The sequence below is a fragment of the Sabethes cyaneus genome, chromosome 3 (genome assembly GCF_943734655.1).
Source record: "Sabethes cyaneus chromosome 3, idSabCyanKW18_F2, whole genome shotgun sequence".
NCBI lineage: Eukaryota > Metazoa > Arthropoda > Insecta > Diptera > Culicidae > Sabethes > Sabethes cyaneus.
In genome coordinates, this window is record NC_071355.1 from 174,940,308 (window position 1) to 174,964,943 (window position 24,636).

General features: G+C 39.8%; 1 protein-coding gene across 2 annotated transcripts in view; it reads right to left on the reverse strand.

The window, feature by feature from the left end:
* LOC128741599 (photoreceptor-specific nuclear receptor-like) overlaps positions 1–24,636 on the reverse strand; it is a 72,960-nt gene that overhangs the window by 25,456 nt on the left and 22,868 nt on the right. Inside the window, exons 4-5 of one of the 2 annotated variants that reach the window (XM_053837531.1) lie at positions 9,444–9,547; positions 1,400–1,459 (exon numbers count right to left, since the gene is read on the reverse strand). In XM_053837531.1, the coding sequence (XP_053693506.1) occupies positions 1,400–1,459; positions 9,444–9,547 (164 nt within the window). The remainder of the gene's footprint in view (positions 1–1,399; positions 1,460–9,443; positions 9,548–24,636) is intronic. The other variant, XM_053837532.1, reaches the window with a different exon arrangement.

Genomic DNA, 24,636 nt, shown 5'->3' on the forward strand with positions numbered 1-24,636 from the left:
TGTAAGGTTGCGAAAAACCGGAGGTACCTTGCTATGGAAAAATGTAATTCTACAACCAGCTCGAAATCATCGTCCGAACGAACGGCCGCGCTGCTCTTGTTCTTGTCACCTCATTTCCCAGGGTTCATCCTTCCGCATTTCACTGTTGGGTTTGGCCATATCCTCCTCCTACTTCTCCTTCTCATACGCTTCGTCATTCTGGGCAAGTAACATTTTATTTCAAACACACATTCTGGACCTCCCACCCAACTGCCTCTGCATGAGAGCATGAGCCTTTACGACCCGTCACGGCAGGCAAAGTCGAAAACATATTTTGTTTGATGATGAGTGCTCCGATTTTGAGCTGATTTAAATCGTTCGCCCACAAAAAATTTTCTCTCACAGTGAGCGAAAAGCAACATAAAGTTCGGCGAAAATTATGAATGTTTTAATTCATACGTCTATCAACTATAGCAAACAAAGGCCAGAATTTGTTTTCACATACCACAATAGCAGTAACGCATTCAAATCTGTGTTTCTTCATCAAATAAACTCACTGTTCGGTTCGCGAAAACAAAGTTTAACCTAAAAATGGTAAACAGCTTCGAACTCAGAACAATAGTGGGCCGGGCAGAGTCACGTTGTACAGAAAAAAACCACCCGGTTGAGTGGAAGGAACTCCACCCCGTAGCCGGTCAGAGCATAAAACAGACAAACAAAACACGTGCCGCGGGAAATTACATTTTCTATTTTGTGGCTAAAACAGACAGAAGAAGGCCGGTTGGCTGGGTTTCCGCTGTGAGGACACCCGCCCGAGGAAAGGGGAAAATTGCGGGAAAAAGTGTCACACGGGTGCACTATGCCACCTGGAGTGATGACAGCAGTGTGTGAAACGGTCTGTTTGTTTCACTGTTTTTCCCTAACGGGATCTGCTGGTCTGTAGCAAATTGTTCTTGGTTACAATTTTGCATACACCACCGAACAGCTCCGGAAGGGTGGCCCGGCGGCGGCGTAACGAGTAAGGCATCGCAAAAACCGAATCGCCGAAAGCGAATCAAGCTTTTTTTTGTCCTGTTTCACCTCGGTGCACTAATGTAGCTTGAATTTTTTTAAAAATTGTGTATACGAGTATATGTACTCCCACTGGAGTGGAAATTCAAGCAACTAGCAATAATATGGTTTTATTTAGTTTTGCGAAATAATAACTTGATCAACTTTTCATGTTAACAAGTGCCTATGATAGTTTGTTTAATGAATACTATTCTTCTAAACCATCAATTGAATGAAAAACTTCAAACTATTTACAACCATCGAATTCCAATGGGCAAAAATTATGTTTTTATTGTTTTAAGTATTAACAAAAAATTCATTTCACAAAATTCAAATTTATAAGCTTGCTAGTAACTTTATAGAACAGTACCTGCATAGTGTAGAAAAGAATTCATTGCCTTGCCAGTTCCAGCCTTTGGTTGTGAAATTGCTGAAATTGATCCAAAAAGGTCTATTTCAGCATTTAGTTAAAAGATAGTTGGATATATTAAATTTAAATGTGTAAAGAAAAAATCGAACAGTAAATAATCGAGTAGGTATCGCTTAGATGAATTGCATAGATTGTAACAAGGCTGTGCTACGACTAAGGCAAGAATTCCGACGCTATGAGGGTCATGTTGTAAAAAAACAAAAAGGTTTATATTGTAAGACAAATGACAAAAGATTTTGATTTTTTGCTAATGTTTATTTATCTTTTGTGCGCAGAGTTAACTGCACCATCAATATAAAAGATGGTCACTCTAAAAGACGTGTGGCGTGGCATGGTTCTAGCGACCCGAACAGATTATAAAATCTGCTAGAAAAGCGAAATAAAACTCGAATTCCAATAATAAAGATGGCTTTATAAGCTTACTGTTTAAATAATTTCGATAATATATGAACAGCCGGCTTGTTTTTGCTTAACTTAACTATAAAGAGACCGTGACATCTGTCTCCCTCAGTGCTTTTGTTTTCTGTTGGCCCGTTTTCCCTTCCAAATAACAATTTGGGTTTTATTAGACTCTTATGATAGCCTTTCTGACTAAAATTGATTGTGAAAACCGCAATAAGAGTGTAATAAACCCGCAATGTTACTTGAGCTGCTTCGGAAGATGCATGGGTATTGTTTTCTGTTACAATCGCTTATTTTGCTCAGAAAGAGCAGAACTAAACAGAGCTAATCTCTTTTTTCACACACTGGATACTGGACACTACATTTTGCACCGCATGCCAAAGAGAACATCGGCATCGGGCAGAGAGTTATATGGGCTGAAACGATTTGCTCCGCGCCGTTAAGAGCATTCATTCAATAATGCTCCGGTAAGAAAAGAAAGATGGAGCAAAACTAGAGTTCTGAATTGAGAGACTGGCCATATCACTCAAAAACTCGCATCGACACTCACTGATTAAGTGAAACGTGTGTCGCTGGTTTAATGATGACAAGTTCTCGCGAGCTACTGAGTTGCCATGGCCAGTCTCTCAATTCAGAACACTAAGCAAAACTGACGCTTAATCTTGAGCAGAGCAAACCAGTAAAGAAGAAAACAATCTGGCGGCTTGTCAAAGAATGTAACAGCCAACAGAGAGAGAGAGAGAGAGAGAGAGAGAGAGAGAGAGAGAGAGAGAGGGTGATTCTTGCCGTATCAAGAATTCCTCTCGGCTGTACTCGGTCCTGGGTTACTCGTCGCCAAATCGTTGAGCGCCTCGACACATGCAAGTTCGACTTCAACTTGGTCGAGCCATCTAGCTCATTTGGCCCCTTTGGCCTCATTTGGTCTTCAAGAATTCCACCGGCACCAGGAATAGCCGGTGGAATTCTTGAAGAGAACGGATTTCACTGCATAGTGGTCCAACATTCTTGCGACGTGGCCGGCCCACCGTAGTCTCCCAATTGTCGCCATGGGAATCTCTTCCTGCAACTCGTGGTTCATACCCTTACGCCACTCTCCATTTTCCGCAACACCTTGCGTTCATAAACGGCAATTACACGTGTGTCTTTCATATGTCAAGTTACTGTCTTAAGTACATAGGAAAATACCGGTCTGATTAGCTTTGTGAGGCGGCGTATACTACTTGATCGAAGCATCTTGCGGAGCAAAAGGAAGGCTCAACTGGCAACTTGAAGGCATCGTTGAGTTACTTTACTCGTATTATTGTAGGCGGTGACCAGAGATCCCAAAAATTTCAACTTATAAACTACTTCCAGTTCATCGCAGTCAATTATCACTGTTGAAGGGTGGCGAACGTTGTTTGGTCTGGAGCCCCTTCCGATCATATATTTGGATTTCAGCGTAATTGTAACCAGACCCTCCAAGTCTCCAATTTTAGTTTGACTTAGATCGCTTCCGCCCAGTTAGCTATGAGGTAAGATGCTAGTTTAACAAACCAGTTGTCATGTGTTCGAATCTCGGCTGGGCAATACTGCTACTGTGTTACCTGACTCATAACGAATATACGTTATATACGGAGGAGGGTCTCGTAACTCACAAACTTCGCGGTTTTTCGTTTAATTGAACATAAATTCGAATAGAGCATACAAATATCAACTACATAACATAAGAAATTACATGTTTATTCCAAAAATAAAACCATGAAAAATTTTAGAATTTCGGAAATAGGGGTTCGTTATGAGTTAGGTAACACAGTAGATAGAGACTTAATTGTCATATACTTTTACAGGCTGCGAAGTCTGTCGATAAAGAAGGGCCAACTCTTAGAAAGACGTCTAAGTCCAAGGCTTTGATATACTAGGTCGCCTCCGCCGTCCCGAGGTTTCTAGTAATGATGTCGAGGTCGTCGACGAAGGTTAGGAATTAGGAGTAAGCTATTCTGGCTGAAGATCGTTCCTCTTGTTTCGATGCCCGTTCGCCGATTCACACCTTTGATATTTAGCGACGTTTAACAACATACAAAACAGTCCATTCCCTTGACGCAGCCTTCTACGTGATGCGAAGAGACTTGAGAGTGCCCCTGAAACAAGCACGAAGCACTTCACTCGAAAATATGATGCATGGCTACGTTGTATTCCCGACATTTCTAGAAGATTTGACAGACGGTGTAAATTTGATCCTTAGTAAATCCCGCCTGATAATGCCCAACAAATTCTCTTGCTATTGGGGATAGACGACGTAACAAAACAGGGATTACAGCACTCAAGCCGATCACTCCTTCGGTAGTTTTCCCTCCTCCCAAAACTTGGAGTTTATCCAGTGAAGTACCGTTGCTAGTGGTTCTTTGCCACTTTTGTAAAGTTCGACCGGGAGCCCGTCCTTGCCGACGGCTCTATTATTCTTCAGCTTCTAGATTAACTTTCGTTCCGTCTCCTTCTGTTATATCGCCATTGAGATGCTCATCTAAGAACTGCTTCTACCTGTCGAGAATCTCGCGTATGTTTGTGACCATGTTTCCCTACACATACCTAAACATATTAGGCTTCAATCCTTACGAGATAGGTTCACTATCTTATATAACTTGCGCGTTTCATTAACCCGGAAGAGTTGTTCTAGCTCTTCATGATCTCCATCCTCCTTCTGACGCTTTTTCGTCCACAGAATCGGGGTCAATTCGTTCCGCGCCTATCGATGCTTGGACGAATTCTCCCTCGTGGCAATGCTTAGATAGCTTTTCGAAGATCTTTTTTCGTCTCCATCGCTTGTTGGCATACCCCGGAAAGCAATCATTTCGTGCACTCAAGGCCTCTTCATCTAATAAAGCATATATTGACTGCTTCGACATTCTACAACTGCTGAACATAAAAAACCGCCGTAGAACTCTTCGATCCCAGGCTTTTCTCTATCTGCCTGTCTCACGTACCAACTAGCGGTATAAACGAACCTCTCAGTAGCATATGCCGTGTTTTTAATCAATATTATAATGTGTTCGATTTTAATTTATCTCGTGCCGTTTTAAAAGAAAAAAATCGGCGTTCTCTGAAATAAATGTAGGTATTGTTCATCATGTTATTAATAAATTGTTAGTCCTAAGCTCAAACTTTTTATACAATTAGTAAATTAATGCAATATATTCCCAGTTTAAGTGTTAACTGTTGCTATGTATCATTTGGTGTAAACTATTGGTACAAAAAGATAGGAGGCTTTGTGCCTACTGGAGAAGGAATGTCAAAGCAGTTCCCCTTCAGCACAGCGGGCTTTTCCCTTCTCAAATAAACAAAATTGATTAAGCTTTCGCTGCTTGACAGCCACCGCTATAACTTAATAAAGCTGTTAGCTCTTCACTCTGGTAAAAAGCTAAATCGTCAGCTTTGTCAACTTGAAAATACATCCGTAAACAGATAAGTTAAAGCTTTACTGTCAGATCATTCTGATCGGTTTGGTTTATAACGATCATAATCCCATAAAATAAATAATTAACTTTTAGCAATCTTAGGACGTTTGCAGCATAAAAGAATCATAGCCGGAAACTGAAACAATTTTTTTATGGTCGTATTGGAATTTATTTGACTGAATAAAAACATCTGGGTGTTTGCAACGTTTATGTAATCTGATTAGAGTAAAATGTTGCTCAAAAAATTCGTGATCGTTTGCTATCATTAACTCATTTTTTAAAATTTTGCGACTTGGTCCAGTCTGATTTAATACCGACCATATGATATCGCGACAAGCAATCGAGTTGAGCAGGCGAGTCGAGCAGTCGAATCAAGCAATCGAGTCAAGCAGTTGGGTCGAGCAGTCGAGTCGAACAGGCAAGTCGAGCAGTCAAATCGAGCAGTTACATCAAGCTGTTCAGTCAAGCAGTCCGGTCGAGCAGTTGAATCTAGCAGTCGAGTCGAGCAGTTGAATCGAGTAGTCTAGTCGAGCAGTTAAATCGAGAAGTCCCGTCGAGCAGTTTAATCAAGCAGTTAAGTCGAGTAGTTCAGTCGAGCAGTTGAATCGAGTAGTCTATTGGAGCACTTGAGTCGAGCAGTCGAATAGAATAGTTTAGTCAAGCAGTCGGGTTAAGCGGTTAAGTCGAACAGTTGAGTTGAGCAGTTCATTCGAGTAGTCGAGTCGAGTAGTTAAGTCGAATAGTCCAGTCGAACAGTTTATTCGAGCAGTTGAGTCGAGTAGTCCAGTCGAACAGTTTATTCGAGTAGTTTAGTTGAGTAGTCCAGTTGAGCAGCTGAGTCGAGCAGTCGAGTCGAGCTGTCGAATCAAACAGAAGTCAAGCAGTTGAGTAGAGCAGTTTAATCGAGCTGTCCAGTCAGGGAGTTTAATCGAGTAGTCCAGTCGAGTAATTGAATCGAGTAGTCTCGTCGAGCACTCGAATCGAACAATTTAGCCAAGCAGTCGGGTCAAGCGGTTCAGCCGAGCAGTCAAGTCAAACAGTTAAGTCGAGCAGTTCAATCAAGTAGTCCAGTCGAGCGGTTGAATCGAGTAGTTAAGTCGAGCTGTCTAATCAAGGCAGTTGAGCAGTTGAGCAATCGAGCAGTCCAGCAGTCGGCCAGTGAGGTGACTGAGAATGCAGCCCATCGCACTATGGGCAAAAACGAGTAGAAAAACGGACGCAATTAAGATACGGCCTACAGGTTGATTAAATATAGGTGATATGTAAAATTTTCCGAAGAATCGCGTGGTGCCGACCCCTTTCCTGTTTGTCATCAAGAAGTGCCCACTTCTTGATTTTTGTCTTGAGTTTGTCATCAAGAAGTGGGGCACTTTTCGATGACAATATTTACCAATTTTTTTCTGCCTGCAGGCCGTATCTTAATTGCGTCCGTTCTTCTGCTCGTTTTTGCCCATAGTGCATCGCTACGAAAGCATAACGTCCTGTCAGGGACCTGTTTTTAGTTACCGATAAGCCGCTTATGGCGACCTGTCAGAGACCTAGTTTTCGGTACAGACATAAGCCTCTTATATAAATAGATTTTGTGTTGCTACACCACACGTGGTGCAGCCAACTAGTTTTATCGTGGTAATATAAGCAACCATAATAAATTTGTTTTATTGACAGTTTTATCATGGTTTTCTAGCAAGCTGTGAGTGTGTTTTGACTCGTATCCTCTTGGCATTGCTTAATACCGCAATAAAACCTTTATAAAATTCAAGTAAAACCAATCGGCTTTAGAATTGTTACTTGGGCGATGACGATCTTGATGTCCCATGGCGAACAGCTCGAACAGCTATCGTTACCTCCTGCTTAGCATAGTCATGCTTCCCAAGTGAACTCTAAATTTTATTACATTCGTCTGGTGGTTTTCTTGACCAATTTCATAAAACTGCTAGTTAAACTATGAGCTCCACCAAAACTTCCGACTAAGGGTCCACTCTTCGGAAGGATTTTATAACCTCTTGAAGAATAAGTTATAAGCCAAAGTAGTCTTGTCACGCTCTGCAGAAATTAGCAATAAAACCGATCATGCTTTTCGATGCTTGACAGCTACCGCTATAATTTAATGAAGCTTTTCGATACCAAGCTATAAAGCATACAGCTTGCTCTGGTAAAAAATTAAATCAGTCAGCTTTGCTAACTTTATAATACATCCGTGAGTAGTAAAGTTAAGTAGAAAAGTTAAAAGTTAGATCATCCTGATCGATTTAGTTTATAGTGATCATAGAATCATAGAATATCCAATAGACTAAATAATAAATTTTCAGCAGTTTTCGTAGTTGTGCATCATATGCGTATTAAATTTTATCGTATATATTGTTATGGTAGGTAGATAAAATCAACACGCCAACGAAATTTTGCATTTTTTGGTAACTAGTTAGGCCATTACAAATATTTTAAAAAGTTTTTGTCCCTTCGGTGTTGGACCACTGAAAAGGGGGCGAAAAAAAACAAAGAGAATTTTTTATCGAGCAAAAAAAAATGAATTTTAGGCATTTTTATTTTAAGTTTAAACGTGAAAACCAAATCTATTCTTGCTTTTAATATATACGTTGTTAATTTCCATGCAAAAATCTACGAAAAAATACAAAAACGAAAGAAATTTTTTTTGGCTGATTTTCGGAAATTCCGCTGTTTGAATTTCCATTTCTATTTCATGCTAGAAGCGTTAACTCAACTCGTACACTCATTTTAAAAGTTTTTCAGGCTGTAGAGCCCACAGACAATTGATTTTATAAAACAATTCAACTCATATCTTACAAATTTTTTTGCCCCCCGATTTTTCAAGCCAATTTCCAAGGGGGGGGGGGGGGGTGACAAAGTTTTAAAATGATTTTCAATGGCCTTATTTTAATAAAATAAATATATAAATATGTAATATTTGACACAAAAGTCGATTGATAATAATTTTCTTTCTATTACACACTTTGCTATGATAAAGTTTTGTTTGCGAGCTAAAAATAATAGTCAATTATGGCAATATGGCCTAGCATAAAAAATGATTTTAGTGTTAAATTTCAACATATCAGCAGCAATAAATCTGATTGGTTTTAATAGCTCTATAAGACTAACATTTTTACTGCAACCGTAATAGAATCAACTTTGATTGGTGCGCCATATTGTATTGCTGTGCTCCACTTACAGTAAGTTTATGTGTGATGTGTCGCAGTCAATCAGTTTTATCGTGCTAATACAGGCATACCTCGATAGTACGCACACCTTCGCTTCGTTTAGTGTAGGGGAATGTCCCCGGTTGTGAAACAGGTTTTGTTTTTTGGTCATAGCTTTTGATCAGATTATTTAATTTCGATTCTTTCAAAGCATTTGAAAGATATAAAACTTACGTACCTTTTTGCTAAAGACATCCTATATTTTTCGTTTGAATCAAAAAAGTTATAGCAAAATTGGGTGATACAGTATTTTTTAACCAAAAAAAAGTGTCCTGGTTGTAAAAAACTTCGGAAAATCCATAAAAGATAATAAAAATAAAGAAAAAAATAAAGAAATATGAAATGAAAATAATATACTACATTCATTTATTAACGGAAAACACCTTAAATGCAATGTAATCTATCAACTTCTTAATTTAATCATACAAAGCTGAATTGTAATCAATGCATGTAAAAACAGGAAGTTCGAGATCTGAAATATGCGGATTTCTTTCTCATGTACCTGAAAAGTGTGTTGCAACTGTTTGTGATTATTAAAGTATTGAATGATAGATTTTCTGGATTTTTCATTACTGGATAACTTAACTGTTTTACAACCGGGTCGGATGCCAGTCTGTAAAAGTTTAAATAATAGTTTTTGAGTGATTTTTTTCGCTTAAAATTTGTCTGTGTGAGGAAATAGAGGTCCAAAACTAAAGTCATATGCATTTTACTGCCTTTTTCTAATAATAAATAATAGATATCAGGTTGACAACGGGAGAACGTACATGAATATTGCTCAATTCGTCGATTTGACTCCAACTTTATATAATTTCTATTTGGCATTTTTAGACCGATGTTTGTACTTTTAATCGATATGATAGTTTCAATTATTATTGCTAAATAAAATGAATTTTATTTCACTTGCTTTTATGAATGTATGTGAGTTTAAATACTTACCGTCCTTATTCATTCCCATGTTCAGACATTTCTTCAACCGACAGGCCTGACACTGATTTCGATGCGCCTTATCCACAGTACAGTTTCCCGTGCCTGCTTGACACCTGTAAAGATTTTAGATCAAACGGATGATATTTTAGGCGTAATGAATCTCAAGTTATTTTTTGTGACTAATTTTAACTCATGCTGTAACGTCTGTACCTATAAACAGTATGAAAGTTTAATTTAACCTACATACTAACCCAAAGGATACAGCCTACACTGCATAAGCTTACGCCTAAATCGCCAAAATTAGATGGTATTTTCGGTAAACCTTTTAATACTCAACCACAAAGTAATCAATGTGACAGAAGTTAAAATATCTGGCCATATGTACCATTCAGCACCACGGATTCACTCGGTGAATCAACACAAATGGGATTTTCCTTCCACGGCCGACGGTAAACTGCATTATCTCTCATTTACACAATAGAACCCGCCGGCACAGTACATCGACATCACCCGACGGACCACTGGCAGGACAAGTGCTTCAAGCACTTGAACCACCGCGCACCGACGGACGATATTCGAGCGAACAGAACCAAATACCGCCGGGTGCTCAATTGAATAGATTTTTAATACCGGATCATCCTTCTGCATTCTGGCTTAATTTTCTCTGTCTCGTTTCTGTACTTTTGCCTTTTTCCTCTGATGACTTTGCGCTGATGACAGTCGTTTTTGGCAGATAGGGTGACGTACGCCGAATCTGCCCTTTGGTACCCGGTCCCCGCGGTCCGGACCGGTAAACCTTCAAGAACTAAATCCCATCAAAGCGAGAACGAGGTGAACGATAAAAAGCGCAGAAGGATACCGACATCTCGCACAAGAACCGAACCGGGGCCGAACATTCGACAGGACTACTTTAATTGGAATTGAAGTGAATGGCATTTGGCAACGTCGGAACATCGAACGGTTTTCGACTGGTGTGCCAAGCCACGTACTGAACTTTGGACGGGAAAACAGAGAGCATCATCCAAATGCTACAAGTTCAAATCCACCCTTCTAGCATCTTCCAACCTACCTCCCAATCAGCACTGTCACAGCCTTATCGTGTGGATTGAATCGAATTGACTCCACCAAACGCCTATCCTGTGCTGCCGTAGCCATGCCGAAGCTGAGGGGAACCAATGAATGGAAGGGAGGAAATGATCGGCAGCCATCGTGTTTCCACAGGCGAAAGCAAAAGCGACACCATTTTCAGTCAAATTGTATAAAGCATAAAACATTCCACAGAGAGACAGAGAATGTGGCACTACTTTGAATGCGCAAAAAGATCCAATCCAACGCCGGTGTTGGTAGGTGATAGGATGGGCAATCGACAAAATCGATTCAGCGACAGGAATAAAATCAAATCGCATCACATCGCCAACCATGACGACGCGACGGCTTTCTGAACAATAGGATGCTTGCGCTTATTTACTGCGATTGAACATTAAACAGCACTCAAATGGTGTCTCTTCTACTCGGGGTGGATCCTTGCTGGTTACAAACCTGGTTGATTGAGTTGGTATATATTTCTAGAATTGGATTTCGTGACTTTGACAATTACCACATTCACTAAAATCCTAACTGAATGATTTTTTTAAATAGTTTTTATAGTTTTATAATTTTTATTGTTGTAGTTTATAGTCCCTGTTCTGCGAGTTTAATCCGTTAAACGGTACCCAACTTCAAACCTGCTACAAACCATCTAACGTTACAAACGAGTCCAATGTCTCGCCCGCTAATTCTGACGTTTGATTTTGAACCATCAAGGGTAGCACGTATCAGCCTAGTCAGTTTTGCGGGAAAACCATGTTCAAGCATAAACCGCCACAGCTCATTTCATTCGCATCGCATTGTAGAGTATCGCAGTCGGTAGGAGCGGTAATAGGGCGGAGGATTTTCAGGTCATCTCCATACAATAGTTTTTCTGATTCCAAGCTACCACAGAGTTGTTTACAGAAAGTGCAAAAAGGAATGGTCTTAAAACGCTACCTTGAGGGCCCCCAGAAAGTTTGTCAAAACAGTACGCTTTGGTTCCGATTAGATTCACACAATCAGTGCGCTTCATTTTCTCGATTGCTTGTCGAAAGCCTTGGAAAAATCTATGTATTGTGCAAATATTTGTTGCCGTTTCTCTATGCGTTTTGAAATATTAGTTACGAATCTCATCAAGTTAGAGACAGTCGACCGGTTTCTAACAAATGTATATAAATGGGCAGTTAATACAGTAAATTGAAAATTTGCGTAACAAACTTCTGAACAGTTTCAAATTGTCAAGCATTGTCAAACTGTACCCGCCTTCGTAGTCCTACATGAACCCTTCGTTCGTTTCCTTAGGTACAGACCTCCATACTTTTTTAGTGTTTTTAATGCTGTTTCGGAGGTTTTTCCAACGACTTTTTTGCTTTTCAGTCATCTTTTTGGAATCTGTCTTTTTCATCTGTTTTGGTCTGTGTTCAACGTTTTTATCCCTTTTTTGCACTTATTTAATTTTTGCACAAAGATATTTTTGGTATTTGGTATTTTTGGTAATTTTTTTAATATGATCCTTTTGAACTCTTTTCAGCGTTCTTTTTACATCTTTTCATTGCGTTTTCCACGTATTTTACACATTGCATCATATTTTTTCGTTGTTTCGTCGACACCTTTTCATGTCTTTATATCACCTGTTTTTTTCAACGTCTTTTCTGCCATTTTTTATCGTCCTTTTGGTGTTTTACTGTTTTCTTTTATTCTCTTTTGACGTCTACATTTCGTCTTTTCGCCTTTTTCAACATCTTGTTTTGGTTTTTTGTTACTTTTTGGCATTTTCCGTCGTCTTTTCAGCCTATTTTGCTATTTTTATTGTCTTTTATGTCTTTTGTCGCTGTTGTAGTATCCTTTTGTGGTATTTTTTTGTCTTTTTGTTATTTTTTCTCGCTAATTTAACGCTTCTGTTGCTCCTTGTAATATTCTTCTAAGATTAGGTGTTTTCGAAGTCTTCTTATCGTTTTTTTCATCTTTTTTGTTCTTGTTTGTTCGCCGTCTTTTTCTCATTCCGTCGTTTATTTTGGTTTTTTAGCGCTATTTACTCGTCAATTTTTATCCTTCTGGCAGTTTTATGCCGACTTTTCGTTTTCGTTTTTGTCTTTTGTATCGTATTTTGAAGCGTTTTTGTAACTTTTTTTAAACTTTTTAATGTTTTTCGACATAAAGTCTTTTTGACCTTTAATGGCGTCTTTTTATCGTCTCTGTCATCTTTTTATCATATTTTGACGTGTTTTACGTTGTCTATTTGCCGTTTTTATCGTCTTTTTGGCATTTTTTTGCTGCTCTTGCGGCATTTTTTTCCGCTTTTTATGCCATTTTGGCTATGTTTTTTGTGCTTTCTGTGTCTTTTTTGGTTGACCTCAGGATAGTATAGTAGGGCAGGATAGTAAATGGTTGAGTAATGCGCTCCAGAATCACCATGGGGTTCCACAGCCTCTTATTCAGCAACTCCTATCTCTACCTCCTCGTGGTACCATCCGGGATACATTCCTTAGTGGAAATCGGACAACCGGTGGAAGCTAGGGTCGTATGCGGATAGAGAAGGGGGCACTCATGCGAAGGCTGAAGTGTAAACTCTCCGCCTGCAGGACGGTTCTCTTGACTCCCAGGAACCAAATCAGAGGGTCCAAAGCCTCTACATTTACATTTACATTTATTATAGTCAACAGATAAAGTATAATCCTAATGACAAATATCTATTTAAAACATATATGAACTAACCTAGCACAAACATCTTTTAAAACAAAGCTTATTGTTTTCACGAGACACATTAAAATCAAACACTTCATAGCAGCTATTAAAAACCTATTATCCATGGCTATTATGTAAAAGCTTGAATGGATAAACCCCTAATCTAAAGTGACCAGATTTTTTTTTGGATGAATGCGGGACATATTGAATGGCTTATTTGCTAAATTAATTCAGTAGTAAAGATGGGGTCATTTAGAAATTGGGCACTTCATTTTGGCGATAGCGGCGCTCCCAGTGGTTATGGATGCTAGCTTTTGGTAGCTTTGTGTTATTTGTAAACGGTTCTGCTCAGTATAATTTTTTCGCAGTATAAAGGTAATGTGGTTTGGAGATATTCATCGCGCAAGAGGAGAAATGAAAATAATTGTGTGCGGTCACCTGCAGAATCCATCAGCGTTGCTCGGGAGCTGGCGAGACTGACGGATTATCCTAAAAGATCTGTGATGTGAGTAATTGAGGGGTGCAAGGAAACTCTCAGGACTGTCCGCAAGGTACAGGGCAAACGTTGGAGTTGAACTCTTGATCATCAACTGCGGTCGAGGGTCATTCGGAAAGTCAAGGATGATCTCAGCATTACGGCATAGCGCTTTGGCGACAAAACTGAATACTGACCGCTGTACTGTACGGCGAATCCGACTCGGAATGGCTACAAGCGTCAACGAGCAAATGGGGAGCCCAACATAAGCCTCAAACAATAAACAAAGGCTAGAATGCGGTCTCGTGGGCTGTGTGGCCGAGTTGTGACGAAACGCGATGCATACGTCCGACTCGATGGTGAATAAGCTTCAGAGAAAGCCGATTTCAGCCAAATCCAGGGGTGCTCTGAGTCGCGGTAGGGTTTGTAGCAGATTCGAGATTAGTTTTGGGGGTGGGTTCATGATAAAAGGTCATGACTTGGCAAGGGATCTGTTTCTTTGGCATGCGTGTGAAAACCAGTGTTTTGTGACGGATAGGAATTTGGAGATACACAGGGGTAGATGCCTCACCAGGCGGATTTTGCTCTTCATTAAGTCCCATGATAGCCTGCCACAGTCAGCATACATGCTACAATGGACAATGGACTTCAGTTCATCTCAAAAGAACTGAGTGCATCAAATTGTCCCCGAGTTTGTCCAGTATTGAAACACGGGGGGATAATGAAGCGAAAACTGAAGATGAAAAGAACAGTCGCCAGTGACATTGGTCAGTTGAGGAGTTCAAGGTGCCGGCTGGCCGTGTCCCTGACTGGGGAGGGTGTGCACCAACTGACAAGCGGTGTCAGCAGTAGGTGTTTTCATGCAATGTAACATAATTTCCTATGTTTCATCCTTAGATACTGTTTCGATTAAAAAATTAATCAATTCGGGACACTTTCCGGGACGCTTAGTAATCCGGGACAAGTCATCCGAATCCGGGACGTCTGGTCAGCCTACCCTAATCCAAGGTATGACGCGACCCGTGCCGAGGGATGAATGTGGAGTACCAGGGCGCCCTCCACAGCAATTTGTCCTTGCTGCATCAAGCCGGTCACTGATGCAGTGGACGATTTCTTACCGTGCAAGCTCTCTCTGCCGAAAAACAAAGAAACGAATGAGGTTGAGAGGAGAGTAGGAGAGGAACAGGACTTGAACGATGCGCTAGCTGAGGTTCAGTCCTGATCCTCGTCTATCCTCTACACGCCGACTCGTTGTGAGTCGACAAACGAAGATGTGGCTCCAACTCTCTACTCACGGGTCAAAATTCACTCTGCCTGATCTCTGGCAGTGTGCTAGAGGGTGGGCTGAAACAAAAGGAAAGCCGAACAGTTATGGCCAGTAGGATGGCTGTACAATCGCTCAAAAAATCTAAAAATATATAACATCGAGTATTCACCCCTGGGTTACTCAAAAGTTGCTGAGTCTCAATAAGAGAGATCTCAGCAAGCTTACCGGTCTTGCGACAGGACATTGTCCGAGTAAATATCATCTTCGGAATGTCAGTTTCGTAAAAGATGATATTTAACCTCGGAACACTTGCTCTGCAATCATGGAGCGCAAATAGTAAGCAGACTGCAGTATCCCAAAAAGGGAAGATCTGGTTGGCGTCGCCGATCAGGGTACTAGGTTCATAAACCTAGTCATCTCTGATTGGTACATGCCTCGTTCCAGCTACCAGCCTGTCACTTCCTTCATAAGTAATAGGTAAGCTTGAAGCGTATAGTAAAATAATAAAACGGGGCATACCACAATAGTTCAAAATAATGGACGCAGTGGTAAGAGTACCCAGCAGAAGAGAAGAACGTATTTACAGCCTTCGTCATCTTTTTGATGTTTTTTTAATTTTTTTGTCGGTTTAATTATTTTTTTAAGCTTTTTTCCCTTTCTGTCCTTAGATTTTAGTGTTATTTAGTCATTGTTTTTCGATATAATGTAGATGTCTTTCGAGCATCTTTTTGTCACTTTTATCGTCTTTTGAAACGCTTTCTGTCGCTTTTTTAGATTTTTAATACGTTTTTCGATAAAATGGCATTTTTGGTAACTTTAAATGGCATCTTTTGCCGTATTTTTTGCCTATTATTGTCCTCTTTTCAACGTCGGTTGACGTCTTTACATCGCCGGTTGTTTGGTGGCCGATTATAGCGTCTTGTTTGGTGTTTTTGATGCTTTTTTTTCGCGTCTTTTTGGTTTTCTTTGCTATCTTCATTATCTTTCTAGACCTTTTCGTCACTATTTTGGTGTCTTTTTGTTGTATTATTATCGTTGTTATGTTTTATCGTCTCTCCTAGTAAAATTCTTTCGAAGTTTTTTTGAATTCTTTCTCTCATTTTTCGTTTTCTTTCTTTTTTTTAATCGTATTTTGAAGCAGGGTTAGCTCCCATATGTAACTTTGTCAAATTTTGCACGGCTGAGATGGTACTGTCAAATGAATCACAATTGAGTCAAAGTGTTCAAACCATCCCTGTTTTCAAGCATTTTTTATCGCTTTTTTACAAAATTTTTCGAAAAAGACGTTTTTGGTTGCTTTTAGTTGTCGTATTTACTGCTTTATTTTTCTTGTCTCTATTGGCTTTTTCGTTACAATTTTAGCGTTTTTTATCGTATTTGCATAGTCTTTTCGAACCTTTTCGGCGTCGTTTTGTTGTTTTTTCGTCGTTCTATCGCCGTCTTTTTTATGTATTTGCGTTGTCATTTCGACTTCGTATTTTATCGCATTGTTGTCGTCTTTCGTAATTTTTCTATCATTTTGTTTATCGCTCTTTTGGCGTCTTCTTTCGTTTTTGTCGTCTTTTTTTGGTTAAATTAGTTGTTGTTTTTATCTCTTTTGGTGTCTTTCGTCGTCCACATCAAGTGTTGTCGTCTTTTAACGCGTTTTTGTAGCTTTTTTCATTATTCTAATCTGAAATTAAATAACAAAGTAAACCTTTCCAATTAAATTCTGCTATTTATATTTATTCGTTACAGATAGGTATTTCGCCTACGACTTGCAAGTCGAATGCAAATCGAAATACGTATCTGTCGCGAATAAATATGAACAGTAGAATTTAATTGGAAAAGTTTTCTTGTATATTTAATTCTAGGTTTGGTATTCTACTAAGACACTCCATAAACTTTAGTCACTTATTCCAATATTTTTCGACAAAAAGACACTCAAGGAGAATAAATTCTAGCGAACTATATCATGACGAACTGGATCTTTTAAAGCGTTCGAATGTGACTCCTACGACGAATAAAGACGAAAGAAAGGTCAAAAATCTAAAATAATCTTAAATAAAAGTAGAGTCAAGAACTTGTCTCTACTCTACTTGCTCCTAAACTGCTTGCCTCTAATTCCTTGAGCATCTCGACACCCACAAGTCAGCTTCGTTTTGATCGTTTAACCCCTCCATTTCTGGTCCGGCAACCTCGCGACATGGCCAACCTACCGCAACCTCAAGACTTTCACCAGAACTACGAAGGGCATCTCTCCAAGAAGTGCCTGCCGCTCGTGGTTCATAGGCCTAGGCCACTCTCCGCTTTTCGTTTGTACTCTGTCGAAAATAGTCCGCGAAACTTTTTATTAGAATACGGTAAGTGCACGTATGTCTTCTGTAAAGATGGTTACGATCTGTACGTTGCTCCTGCATCGAAACGGTAAGTGCTAGTTGGTTTGTATTGCCATCATAGTAAAATTTTAAACAATCGCAGAACAAATTTTTAAGTTATTTTTGAAGTTTTAAAGTGCAGATTACTCATATAAATTACACGAAAATGTACAATGACACTGACAAAATGAATATAAACTGCACCTGGTATTAATTTTTTGTAACACATGCCTATTTAGCAACCATTTTAGAAGTTTTGAGCTCTGTTGGGATAGTCCGGAAATGTTCAGGATTAAGTTGCTGCCGAGGTAAATTGCATGAACACAAACTGATCATGCGAATGCGGCAGCTAAAACTCCACCAGAATCTAAAAACCAGATCAATGGAAACCAGATCAACTGCCTAGGGTCACATTGGTCATATCTGGACCTGGAATATGTTCAGTATTCTTGGGAACCCCCAGGCAAGTGGCCACGTGAAGAAAAGCCAAAAACTTTCGAGGACGTTAAATAGGAAGCATTGTTCGATGAGGAACCGAGTCAGACACAAGACGAGTTTACCATCAACATTAGAACTTTCTAGCCCTGCCCATTTCCGAACCATCGTAGAACTGAGGAAGATTCAAAAGCGAAGATCTTCGGTTTCTTCGTCTTTCGTTTTTTGTCCATGAACAGCTGCTACAGCGGCCAAAAGGAAGGGCTCTGTTTATCGCATCACAACTTGTCGTGACAAATTGATTCATTACAGCAACCCAAATAAAACCAGGTTACGAGGACCGCCATTACCGGTTACGCTTCTACGTCGTCGGGTTGGTCAAATATTTAAATTTTGATGGTAATGCTGTATATTTAGTAGGATATATCAGTTTAGTGTTATCTATTATGAACTGTTAAGACCGATTATTGAGAAATAGATCCGGATTCTACTAATGCGATTGAATTGAACATTATACAAAAAGCGGCCACATTAAGAGCAGAAGTACGAAAAAGTGATTTTACAGCAGGACAACGCTCGGTCTCACGTTACCAAACCTGTTAAATCCTACTTGTCAACACTCAAATATGAAGTCTTATCAAACCTACCATATTGCTAAGAAACTGCGTTACCTGATGTATTCAAAACGTCATGAATTAAAAAAAGATAGAAAAAGTTGTAGCCAGCGATGGGCAATAATTTAAATGATTCATTTAAGGTACTCCGGAGCAAGTGGAACTATTTAGTGCACCCTGTGGAAATTTAATTAAAAAAAGAGTTTACCATACCATTTCTTACCATAGTTTTTATGAGCGTTTTAGTGGAATAGGAAAATGCTGGCTGGTTTGTTTTATATTTGGGCGCCAAAAACATTTTGGGGATATTTCCAATTAATTATTTTGTTAATTTATAATTCATTTTGATTCTAATTCTAAGCTAATTTTTACAAAATTGACAAAGTTAACTATATAACAAGTACATAACTATTAAAAATCACTTTTCATAGCATATTGGGAAACCTTACAGTTCACTCCTATAAACATGCAACCATGTCGGAGGACTAACCGTGAAATGCACGCTGCACTGTGCGCTAACCAACTCCCTCAATCTACGCAATTAAACATATGGGCAAATTTTTCACCGGATTACCAGGACCAAAATAGAAAAATTACACGCCATAAAATATCAATTTATCATAACACCATTCATCTACCGCTGTAATCTCTGCAGCTAAACCGTGTTGCACATCTCCGACCTTCGGTTGCCTATGCAAAGCGGAACCCTCAAATTCCACTTGTACACTCATCACACGGCACTTGCAAGTAAACATCGGATGTAACATTCTGCTAAAAGGCAACATATTCATTCATACAGACAACTGAATCAAATTTGTATTCATGCTTCCTGAATCCGGTGAATAAAAAACACCAACTGCCATCCCTTAGTATTTACCCTTCACATTTCACGTCGGCCGCGCGGAGGTAAGCCCAGCAAAGTGCATTAACTCTGGTCGACGAACAATTGAATAGCGACATCTGATAAATTTTGACCCTAATCTATCACCTTATGCCCACCGCACGCCATCACCCCCGACGACAGTTATTCACACCGAAGGAAGGGACGCAAAGCAAAAAGAATCAGTCCATTCCGGAATCGCTGATTAATTAGAATTTAATTTATTGAGTGGCACTCTAGCTAGCACCGGTCCGTGTCACCCCGTCTCGGATCAGACAGCCTCAGTGCTTTTCCCCCTCCTAAACAGTATGTGGACCGGCCGGCCGGTACTGGGAATCACAGTCAGCAGTCACGGTCGGCCGTAGCATCTTTTCGACCGGCGAAGGGAAACATTTCCTTTCAGTTGTGTTATCGATTGTGTTTCGTTAAATTGATACCGGGGATTAAGTTGTAGATACTGTGTGCCGGGTGAGCTTTAGCCAAATATTGTTCGTACCACTTGTACGCTTTTCCCTTCCATTGCCATCGTCGTGCGGCGGCTAGGCCGATGCCAAAAAATTGCTTTTATTTTGATCCTTACGCTGATACCAAATATTGGGGTAATGATTGGTAAATATTGACACTAACTTGTAAACGTTCTGTAAATATTGTTTTGATATTCGGAAAAGATGATAGTCCTCAAGATTTTATTAATGATTTATGGTTTTTGATATTATAAAATCATTCTTTTTGATTTCTTCACATTTTTAGTATATTTTTGTTATTCTAAGAGTTCCACCCCCTGAATCCCTGACCACAACTGCAGTCAACATTTGTTTCAGTTTTAGTTTCTTCGGGAGTACCTCAAGGCTATACTGTTTGTCCAATATTATTTTTCCTATATACCAACAAACTGTCCTGTTTTCAAGTAATAATTGTTATTATCCAAATTTATTGCCAAATCAAAATTTAAATGCAGTGTAAATCATTTATCAAAAATCTTCATAGAACAAATCGACATTATGAAGCAATAAAAGTACACAAAAACAAATCTCATAAAAATTCATTTTCAAAATGATAACATAGGCACTTAAATGCAAATAATATCCGCAATCTCACCTGCTGCTTTTGGGCAGAAATATCCCATGCCACGTGCGAGCCTCTGTCTCACGGAAATGCTTTCCAGAAACCATTCGACATTCGCCATCGGATGGGACACTTCTGCAAACGCCCGAAATCACAGCTACACAGTGATTTATGTCCAACCATAAAAACTAACTTGAATTTGTCATTCCCCAGTGCAAATATTGAGAGCCGCCCGAAACGAGACTTCCATCAAATATATAATCCGCTGCCGTTCCTCCCAGTACCCAGTACCAGAGAGCTCAAGTGAACTGGCCCCGGTACCATTCCGAGAGCAGGCGGTGCTGCAGCCACTGTCACACAATCCACACAACTTCCAACATCCGACGCGGGCTTCGAGCCGTAGCCAGCTGGATCGCATCATCATCGTCAACGAGCACAATCGGTGGCAGAATGGCAGAAACAAGAAATCCCATAAATCATAAGAATGTAATCCCACCTAATCCTGCCTGTATACATAAATTTTGATTCAATATTTTGATATTTGTGCTGTGGTCCTGCGTTCCTATATCAATATGTACGATTCGAGGATTGCTTCGCTTGTTGTTTGGGCTTGGCCAAGTGGAAAAGTTATATGGATTACTGCCGACTCTGCGCTCTACCTCTCGCTCTTGGTCGGCTGTTTCCAACTCGAACCCAATTGGATGTGCAAATTGATGTGCCGTGTATGGCCATGGCCACCATCAGCAAGCATCAGAGCACCGTCGTTTTTGTCCAGCGTATCGACTGTGTCGTTTGAGCTGTTTCCTGCTCCATCGGCAGACAATGGCGATGGTAGACTGGAGGATATACACCGACCTGCCATCGTTCTCCCGTGGGTACCATTACTCAGCTTCAGCCATATTTGACCGGCGCGACCCAGTCTGTCCGGAAAAGCTGGTCGGGACAGAGGGGCGACGCTTCAGTACGATTCCGAGCTATACTGGGCCTTTCGAGGGTGGATATCAAAGTTATTTTATTTTTCATTTTTCTTCTCAACTGCCACCGTCATAATGGGGTTACCATCAATGAATGGAAAGGTACATGAAAGATAAATCCGATGAACCGTACGGGTATGACCGTGTGTGTAAAGGGATAAAATGCCTCCTCGACTGGCAGGTGGAGCGTACAAATGAACCTTTCACGTGGAAGTAAATTGTTACGCGTCGTTGAAAGTCCCCATGGCAAAACGGTGTGCGAAAGTGATATCGGTTCATGGAAAATTATTCCGTGTAGACGGCGTGACATTCCTTGCCAGAGCGCATTCTGTCGGTTAATGAGTATGGATTTTTGCTTTGAACCAGCTTCTCGAAAAATGCATGTTGCAGAACGTAATGTATTACATATTTAAAAGAACAAAGATCAGTTGCGGCTTGAATTTCTCGGGGAAACCCATTCATATGATGATACTTGTTGAGTTGTATTTTCCGTATGTAGTTTGATGTCATCGGCATAAATCCATCCATTGAATCCTATATGCCAATCAATAGGGTTTGACGAACTGAGCAACGTATCATGAGATAATCATTGTTTTGACTGCAAGGAAATGAGCATTTCTGATTTCTTACTTTGCTTACTTTAGTGGCGACGCACGGTTCGTTATCGATCCTGCGCCGAACGAACGTCCTCCAATACTGTCGGTCCTGGGTTTCCGTTCTCTAATCCCCTCGAACACCAGCTGAACCATCGTTCTCGACAGCGCACATCCATCGGGTGCGGGATCTACCCCGAAGTTCTGGTCTTCCTGGTTCTTTGCTGAAAATAGTTTTGACAACTCATTCGTTAGCACGTAGTTCATGCGTGTCCATTTTCCATTTTACCACTAGGTGTAGATCACAAATTAGTGAGTTAGTAAGATTAATGTTCCGCAGGGCGCCAGATTTGTACGAATTCGCAAAATATGGGACTTCATCTAACTACACAATCCGCAGAAAGCACGATTCTCAGCTGCAACTCGTTGTATTACTTCGCGGTTTACATCGTTATCATATGTCACAAGCGTATCAAGGTATATGCATTCCTCCACTACTTCAAATCGTTCCCCATCCAGCTCCAGCTCGACGCCAACATCATTTGGACTCCCACGTTACCTGCGGCCGACCATGGGCTTCGTTTTGCGTGTGTCAATGGTAAATCCCAATCTCGCTGTTTCCCATTTAAAAGGCCTATTTCATGTTGTTGTTGATGTTCATGTTCATGTTGAGTATTTTTATCACTGTGACCATTTATTTGATCTATTGAGATATATCCCCCGTTTTATTAAAGCTATGTTGTCAGGATAACACACCACTATTAGAAGCGATTGTCATTGTTTGACTAATAGCATTTGTCCAGGGTGATGCACTTCGGATGAAGTGCACTACTGCGCTGGGAGTTGTTCTCCAAATATCAGAGGGTTCTAACAGCCCTCTTACGAAGAACCTTAATCTTTTATTCAAAATTGACGGGCATCGGCATAACAGGTGTTCCGAGTGTTCTTTTTCTATGCCACAGAAGCGACATATATCATTTTGAAGTTTTCCCATTAGCTTCAGATGATAGCGACTCGGACAATATCCTGTTATAAAACCAGTGTAAATACTTAAATCTTTCATCGAAAGCTCCAGGATTTTGCGAGTCATTGAGACGTTTGGAGAAATAAACCGTTTCGACTGCCTAGCATTGAAAGTGTTATTCTTGGAATAATATTCTAATTTGATTCCACTTTCGTACATTTCCATGCTTATAGCTCCATTTTTAAAAAGAAAACAAATAAGTCACAGAAGGGCTCAGGTCGTAGAAATTCATGAGATGATCCGAGGCTTGCAAGCGCATCAGTTCTTTCTTTTGCATCGATTCCAAAGTGACCTGGGACCTAGTTCAAGTTGGCTTGGCTACGACAAGATAGTTTTTAGAGTGATTGAATACATTCCCAGACAAGTTTTTATGTGCCGACATTAGAGCATTTAGAGCTGCTTGACTGTCGGACATGATGCATCTATTTGAATGTCTATAGTTCCTGCGCAAGCACACAGTCGTACATATTAGAATTGCTTGTATTTCAACTTGGAATACAGTTGGCCGTCTGCCCATAGGAATTGACACGTCAATTCCTGGGCCAGTTACTCCTGCTCCCACTTGATTGTCCATTTTAGAACCATCTGTATAGAAAACTATCGAGCCTGGACGAAGATCGGGACCACCATCTTCCCAAGAATCACGTCTAGACTCAAATACACGAAATATCCGATTAAAGTTGTATTTTTTCTCCATCCAATATTCATTATTGATTAAAAGAGAATTAATACTAACAGTTTTGCCTTTCTACTATATGAAAATATAGTATAAAGGTATAGGAATCACTCCAAAAACCGAAAATTGAAAGAAAGCCTAGTGGGATGAATGTCATATACCATTCGACTCAGTTTCGAAAACTGAGCATTTTCTGTGTGTGTATGTGTGTGTGTGTGTGTGTGTGCGTGTGTGTGTGTGTGTGTGTGTGTGTGTGTGTGTGTGTGTGTGTGTGTGTGTGTGTGTGTGTGTGTGTGTGTGTGTGTGTGTGTGTGTGTGTGTGTGTGTGTGTGTGTGTGTGTGTGTGTGTGTGTGTGTGTGTGTGTGTGTGTGTGTGGAACGCTTTTGATTGAGCCAACATTTCTCGAAGATGGCTGGACCGATTTTAATGATCTTAGTGTCAAATGAAAGGTCTAGGTGTCCCATTGTTCGCTATTTAATTTCATACTGATCGGACTTTTAGTTCAAAAGTTATGTATAAAAATATGAAAAATATGGGACTTCATTATCTCATAGGTCCGTTAACCGATTTGAATAAAATTGATTGCATATGAAATGGGAGTCTTTTAAAACCTTAACTTCAAGATTTCATGACAAATGGGCTTGTGGTTTGAAAGTTACATAAAGAAATGTGAAAAAAATGTATTTAAAACTGCTTTTTGTTGCATATAAGCATTAATTCAATAGGAAACTTCCTACAATTTATTATCATTTGAAAGTTACTGTTGAGATCTATAAAACGAAACCAAGTTACTGAAAATCGGACGATTGATTCAAAAGTTATTCAAACTTTAACACTTCTACGCCGTATATTAAACCGTTAAAATGAATAAAATCGAAATAAATTAATCAAGGGTCGATTGTATTCAATGTATGCGTTATGTATGTGTATGTATGTATGCATGCGTGTATGTATGTATGTATGTATGTATGTATGTATGTATGTATGTATGTATGTATGTATGCGTGTATGTATGTATGTATGTATGTATGCGTGTATGTGTGTATGTATGTATATGCGATTTGCAATTTTAAAATTTGCATAGAAAT